The sequence below is a fragment of the Anneissia japonica genome, unplaced genomic scaffold (assembly GCF_011630105.1).
Source record: "Anneissia japonica isolate Jap-2015-1 unplaced genomic scaffold, ASM1163010v1 scaffold2266_len499427_cov150, whole genome shotgun sequence".
Classification (NCBI taxonomy): Eukaryota; Metazoa; Echinodermata; class Crinoidea; order Comatulida; family Comatulidae; genus Anneissia; species Anneissia japonica.
Window position 1 is genome coordinate 208,006 of NW_022711849.1, and position 7,865 is coordinate 215,870.

The following is a 7,865-nucleotide window of genomic DNA, read 5'->3' on the forward strand; positions in this document are numbered from 1 at the left end:
CGATCATTTTGTTAATTGATTTATTGACCAACCATTAATTGACTAAGTTAAATGACTAACTGATTGATAAATGTACCATTTGAAGAATACACAAAAATGTCATAATGCCGCTTATCAGGTTTTTGATCTTTTATTTATTAATATATCAAAGAACATACTTAAAATTTGGCTATTATAACAAGCCTAGGTGACAACTTGATTTACAAATTTACATTATAATCATTTTACAAAATTATAAAACATTATTTTTTTTAATTCTAAAACGTCATTTCCTAATACCGCGCATTGAATTAAATCAAACTTCATGTTATTGTATTATGGCATTATATGTTAATCAAACTATAACAAAAGTAATTTTAAACCAAAATTGTTTTTAAGGAAGCTTAACATGAACAATACTCAAAGTATACAACAGGTAGGGGCCTATATTTTTTTCACTTTCCACTTTTGTGTTTCCAACAAACATCGGTTACAAACATCCAATTCCCTTCGCCTGTAAATGTAAGTTCGATCCAAGCATTAATCCATTTTGGATCAGCTACTATTTCCTTAAGGGCTAAAACAAGTCCGCTATATGGTCCAAATTCTTTTGATAGTTTTCTCATGCTGAAGTAGCCATGACGGGAAGTGTCGTCATGACTGTAACTAATTTGTGGTAGCCGACGTATGAAGCGCCTTGTTAGTCGCTTAAAGCGATTATTAAGCTGGCAAAGAGAACGATATGTCATAATAATACTGAATCCCGTTCCAGTTAATGCAAAGTCAATTATTTTGTCAATTACCTCATTTGGAAGTTGAATGGGCACATTACGGTCTTCGTCATGTACATTTTGGATTGGATTGGAAGAAGGGTTGTCAGCGAGAACATCGACTTTGCAATCATCATCACGTTCGTCTTGACTTCCTTTATTAACATCGCTGACAATCGGCATATCACAATTGTTTATGTCGTGGGTCAAACGATTAAGGGCGATGTAATGCTCACCATGGTTTTCAGCAAAATGTCCAAGGTATAATGTTGTCATCGGAATGCTTGATAAAGGGTGAAAAACATGTCCAGCACCAGCCCCGAGAGATGAAATGACTTGTATATTCACATTGTATAAGTTTGCAGTAGCGAACAATGTCAGTTGATCTCCGTAAGTATGATTCTGTGACATGTAGTTAATATAGTCTGTCCATGAGTTGTAGTACGGGACCCATTCAAGTAATGGGAAACCACTTTCATCAAGAGGATGTGCTTCCAGGTATCTAACAATTTCTTGCCGCAATGTCTCTGGCGATCTAAATATTCCAAGAGATCTAAGATGAAACGTCAAAGCTGCAAACTGGCAGTTGCCATTTCCTTGAGGATTGCTAAGTAGTTCATATCCCTGATCTTCTATTTGGTTAAGATAATCATTGCTTGACATAGGTAGCAGATATTTCTTTTTGTGCAAATTTCTCGCATGCCTTTCATGTGTTTCTGCTTTCTGCTTCAGTTGTTTAATTTTACGATAGCAATGTTTAGGGTTACTCACAGAAAACGAAGCTTTACTTACACGTTTTGATGCTTGGTGTTTGATTTGAACGTCTCGTGATCGAATTGGTTTAAGAATTTCCTGAACACGGTGTTTACTAACGCCGATAAGGTTAAGTTTCAGTGAGGATGCGATCTTAGCATCAGATCTCTTTGTACTAATAAAATCGTCGGTGACAATGCTCTTAATTTCCGATGTTTTCAACATCCGTCGACCTTTATAGAAAATGATTTCTTTGCCGCATTCTCTTTGGACACTTAGCTGGCCTTTGTATCGCCATAGACGAATTGTTGCAGACTTTTGAGCCTTGGTCCTTACTTTAACCGGTGGAAGTGCTTCGCCTTTTAAAAGCAAGAGCAACTCATCGTATATTTCATCTGGAATTGCTGATGGGTTCCTATTTCCTCTGGCTTGATCATCCTTTTTTGCAGAAAACACTGGGCTGACTATAAAGAAAAAGCCAAGCAGCAACAAAACTAGAGCCATCGAACTTCTCATCTTGAAGCCGGGGAGCAGAATGATTAGGTTATTTACAAAAAAGAGACACGACCATATATTTTTCTTTATTCAAATGTATGCTAATTATCGGCGCGCCGACTACAAATTTTTTCTCACTTAAAGAAAGTATTCAAATCACAAACCCCTACACAAAAAAAAAAACAAAAAACCATGCGATCGACCCTTTTCATGAATTCTCACGGCGGCACCAAGATGTGCGCCAAAAGATATATTTAAATGTATGCTAATTAATGGCGCGCAGACTACACAATTTAAAGAAGTATACAAACCACAAAAAAAAAAAAAAAAAAAAAACCCGTGCGATCGACCCTTTTCATGAATTCTCACGGCGGCACAACGTGCGCCAAAAAGACGCGTGGTTACTTTTGCAAACATGGCAGTCCCTGATTTTACCTGCGCCAATAGCAAAGCTGAGAACGATTTTTTAATGAATTCCCACGGTGATGACTGTAAAAGACATGCGCAAAAAAGCTAGAATAGGTGACATTACATGCATTGAGCTTTTGACCAATCATCAATTGGTGAAATATCGTACAGGTACCTCCCACTTATTAAAAAAGCCAATCAAGTTTAATACTTGTATGCCTAATTAAATCTACCAATCGGTTGACTTTCAAAAATGACAAAAGTTTTTAAACAATCAGTCAAAAAGTAGAAGTTACGACATAGGTAATCAAGTATTGATTCCGAAAAAGTCATGGCGCAAGCTCTAGCCTTACCAGACGAAGCTGAGTTTAATTCAATAACTCTTATTAACATCGGTGCACGATTTCGAAATGATCTTGATGCTTTGGTGACTTGGTGCCGAAGATATGGGTTGTTATCATCACATATGGTGTGCCAAGCGTGCAACACGCGGTGCATTGAATATAATTTTGGAAGAGGAATTGACGAAAGAATATGGCGGTGTAATAACCAGAGGTGTAAACGAACAACTAGCATAAGGAAAGGAAGTTTTTTTTCCGGATCTCATCTGCATCTATGGCAGTTGTTGGCCTTGACATATATGTGGTCAACCAACTGCGGACGTCCAAGAGGACCCTCGCAAGCCAACATAATGAAAGAACTGGAGATAGGATCGGAACATACTGTTGTTGATTGGAATCAGTTCTGTCGAGATGTTACAGTCAATTATTTTAGGAACCACCCCGAACAACTTGGCGGACCAGGCGTAATCGTCGAAATTGACGAGTCTCTTTTCTCTAAACGGAAAAATCACGTTGGACGTGTGGTGCGAGAACAATGGGTATTTGGGGCTTATGAGCCTGCGACAAAGAAAGGGCTTTTGATTCCAGTGGAAGCACGAGATGCCGCCACATTGCTGCCGATTGTAAGGCAATGGATTGCTCCAGGATCCCACGTACATTCTGATATGTGGAGAGCTTATAATCAAATTGTACTTATACCAGGGCAAAATTACCAACATGATACTGTAAATCACACACGACACTTCGTCGACCCACAGACAGGAGTAACAACAAATCATGTGGAGGCTATGTGGTCTAGGGCAAAAGCAAAAATCAAGTCAATGATGGGGCCCACAAACAGAGAAATGTCGGAAGATTACATGGCAGAGTTCATGTGGAACCAACGGTTCGGCGAATCACCATTTTATAACTTTTGGCACCAAATTGCATCGGAGTTATACATCGTTCATTAGACACTTTCTGAGTTCCAGAACTAATATCAACATTTAAGTTAAGGTATACCAAATTTGCGTGTTTTGTGTTTCTCAGATAGCGACATTGATAATTTTAGTCGTAATACATGCACCTAATTATTAGAACTTGAACATTTAATTGATTCCGAATGTAGTTAAAGCTAAAGCCATGTTCATAGTAGGCTACTTTGCTTAATGCTTTGATTCCACTGATTCAAACATAAATGATAATAAAACTGAATTTTATTTATTATCTACGACCTGTATTGAGCATTAATTCTGTACATTATCAACATTGTTGCTGGGTGACGATCAACTTCAGGCCACGGATTTATCAATTTCAGCTTAGCAAATGTCTTAAGTCAAAGAAGTTAGGATGTCCTAAGCAAGTATTTTAAGCTGAATTATCAAACCTTCTAAAAAAAACCGTCTTAGATGGAGCATGCGTACAATCAACTTTTTAATTTTAAGCTACGCAATATTTATAAATCTGACCTAAGCAAAACATGGACTTAAGATTAATTTAAGCTGATTTCTAATTTGATAAATCCGGAACCTAAACCTTAAGTGTATGTATAATACGCTTTGGGGAATGAGTGATTTGTGTAATGAAGAAGAATGTTTCCAATCCATACAGTACAATATTTTTGATAAATCACAACATCATTATGATAAACTACACTGACCAAAACTTTTTCATGAGTTTTCAAAAACCAAGTACTTTAATAAATTATCTGTTGATTAAATGATAGATGGTCGATCGATTGTCAAACTTCCACTTGTTGGGTCAGAGAAAGTGATTGATTGATTTAATTTATTCGCAATTACAGTGAACAGGTACATACAAAAAACAATTTACAAAATATTGACCAGATAAAAATGACACTAACTGTACTTATTGTGTTGTTTGTTGAACGACAGTAATAGAACCAATACACAACAAAATTCCATGAGCCTCTTTATTAAGTGTCCTCCACTACAAAGTTGGAAGGTCCCTGGACTATATATATATATATATATATATAATTTCAATTCGAAAATAAAAGCACAATAGTACAAATAAACTTGTTCGATTAAAATATCGAGATATGAAATTCATAAAACATTTAAATAGTCAATACATATATATATATATATATATGTATATATATATATATATATATATAAATGAAAGCACAGTAAGTACAAATAAACTTGTTTGATTAAAATATCGAAATATAAAATTTATGAATTATTTAAATAATAGGCCTAATCAATACATAATTCAAAGAAATTCACAAAACATCTAAAAATCATTATATTAAGTTGAAAATCGATTATTATTAATTATTATTATTATAATTACAATTATAATCAAATTACAACTACAACTATAATTATAATTATATCACTTGTTATCATACTACTCGTGGTCTATAGAGGGCCTCTTTTATTTATCAAGCTATCAACACATAATTTACAAAGGAGACCCCCAAAAAGTAAAACGTATTTATACTGGGGTCATTTAAAATACAGAAAGGTAATTATAGATTTATTATTGAGCATATAAAGAACAGAGAATGTTCCTTGTTCGATATTCGCTACCGGTATCTAAGTTAGTACAGTATTTATTGGAATAAACGCCCCGATTTGAATAAACACTCACCTCGAATAAACGCCGCATCTCCACCCCAGTCCCACCCACATTCTTAGAGTCTCGTTTGGAATAAACCAAAGATCTTATATTATAAGCAACATCATTCTTAACACATTGTAAAATAACATTCAACTCCAGCAGAATACATTTTTTTCTAACCTGGTTGTTTTTAATTCACGAATTTTGAGTGTAATGTGTTGTAGTTCAATATGTAATGAAAGTGTACATGTATCCTTTTACACCAAAAATAAGCGCCTCTGTCAAAACTCATTCTCAAAAATAAACAGGCATCGAAACCAACTGTCCAACCGGGATTCGAACCCGGCATCTTCTGCTGTCTATAAACGGTAAAGAAGAGGAAGTTGCGAGTCTGGAAAAATTTTCCCAACCGTGATCCAAACCCAGGGGTTTCTGCTATGTATATACTGTCTCTTATACACATCTAGATGTGTATAAGAGACAGTATATATATAGTGCACAACCTTCATAACTTAACTGCCCCAAATCAAAAATCTTATACTAACAAGATAGCGTTTCCAGCAGTTTGCATGTAACATATAGAAGCGTCCAATTCACGCAGAAAACAATAGAAAGTAATTGTAATTAAGAGAGGGCGTCCTAGTTCTTACTATGGCGATTGTTCAGAATTTGCACGGAGATCATAGATGTCAAAGGTCAAAAGTAATTGTAACTGCAAGAGGGCGTCCTACACTGCGTTATTACAGAATGTTCACGCAGAAATCGCGTGAAAGAAAATTTTTTTTTCTCTGTTTATATTTTATATTGTTCATGGGTGCACCATCAAAGTGGTGGGTGCCACTGCTCTGAAAGTGAACCCAATAAATCGTATCGTATCGCGGAGATGGATGATCTGTTATTGTAAGATATTTGCCCCAAATGTCCAGCGTCCCCACAACCATTCACGACCCCTTTAGGTGGTTTTGGGCGAAGATTGGCCCTAAATAATACGGTCCTAAGTGTATTTACTTTTTGGCACTAAATGTAATAAAAGGTCTAAGGTGTAATAATTTTTGGCTCGAAATATATTACAGGTTCTAGGCCTATGTGTAATAATTGTTGGGTCTAAATGTAATAAAGGTCCTAAGTGTAACAATTTTTGGGTCTACAAATCCTGAAGTGTAATACATTTGGGTCTAAATGTAATAAAGTTTCTAAGTGTAAGAATTTTTGGTCTAAATGTAATAAAAGGTCCTAAAGGTAACAATTTTTGGGGTCTATACAAATCCTAAAGTGTAATAGTTTTTTGGTCTAAATGTAATAAAGGTTCTAAGTGTAATAATTTTGGGTCTAAATGTAATAAAAAGGTTCTAAGTGTAATAGTTTTTGGGTCTAAATGTAATAAAGGTCCTAAGTGTAATACATTTGGGTCTAAATGTAATAAAGGTTCTAAGTGTAAGAATTTTTGATCTAAATGTAATAAAAAGGTTCTAAGTGTAATAATTTTTTGGTCTAAATGTAATAAAGTTGCTAAGTCTAATAATTTTTGGGTCTAAATTTAATAAAGGTTCTAAGTGTAATAATTTTGGGTCTAAACGTAATAAAAAGGTTCTAAGTGTAATAATTTTAGGTCTAAATGTAATAAAGGTCCCAAGTGTATTTTTTTTTTCAAATGCAATGAAAGTTATCCTAAGTGTAATAAATATAATTGAGTTTTAAAGCATTGTTGACACCGAAACATTTTCGGATAGGAATTTAATGTGAATGCACCTTCAGTATGTAATAGATGTTGGCCCTAAATTTAATAAATGTCATTATTGTACCAGCATATTTAATAACAACGGTAAAAACAATTAATACTAATAATACTAAATAATAATAATGAAAAATATCGCTTTAACAAAATCAAAACAATAACCTGGCAACGAAAAGAGCTGTCCATAAAATTGGATAACAACCTGGCAATTAGGTATTTATCAACAACAAACAGCGGGTGTTGCATTGTCATGAATCGCTGGAATAGAACGTGGTTTTTCGTAATAAAATGCTAAAAACCGGCGTCATTAGTGGCAGAACTGGATGAAAAATCTTTTTGTAAGATATTGTTAGGAGCACACAGTAGGTAAAAAGACAAGTTTTGAAGATAGAAGTGTTACAGTACTAAAGTGCATTAGCGCCCTTGTCTTTTTACCTACTGTGTGCTCCTAACAATATCTTACGGTGTTCTTCATTCAGATTCTGCTTAATAACATCGGTTTTTAGCATTTTATTACTAAAAACCACTGCCTATGGCTCCATCCGTCATCTCAAATGGCAAATTGGCGATCGAGCCTAATGCTGTTGCCAGAGTTCAAACTTTATGATTTGGTGTTGCCAGAATCAGTAAATCAAAATGAAGCTTCAGATATTCTGAACTTATTGTAGAGCGCAAGACTCCACTAAATCAGTATGACAATTTCGATGGCTCGTGAAAGAAGGGAAAAGGAAGGCAGCAGAACATGCATACATTATGAAAGAATGTATAAATAAATATATGTAGGTCCTAAGTGCAATGACCTAAGTATAATAATGG

The 7,865-nt window shown here is 34.9% G+C and overlaps 1 protein-coding gene across 1 annotated transcript; it reads left to right on the top strand.

Annotated features, from left to right (window-relative positions):
- Positions 1–2,718: 2,718 nt before the first annotated feature.
- LOC117107601 lies at positions 2,719–3,942 on the top strand. The gene has a single exon (XM_033249304.1). It carries the CDS (start codon positions 2,737–2,739, stop codon positions 3,697–3,699), a length of 963 nt encoding a protein of 320 aa, XP_033105195.1. The 5' UTR covers positions 2,719–2,736; the 3' UTR covers positions 3,700–3,942.
- The last annotated feature ends 3,923 nt before the right edge of the window (positions 3,943–7,865 follow it).

Bases quoted from the DNA above. Each gene is read 5' to 3' on its own strand.
- LOC117107601 (XM_033249304.1), top strand. From the start codon at position 2,737: ATGGCGCAAGCTCTAGCCTTACCAGACGAAGCTGAGTTTAATTCAATA.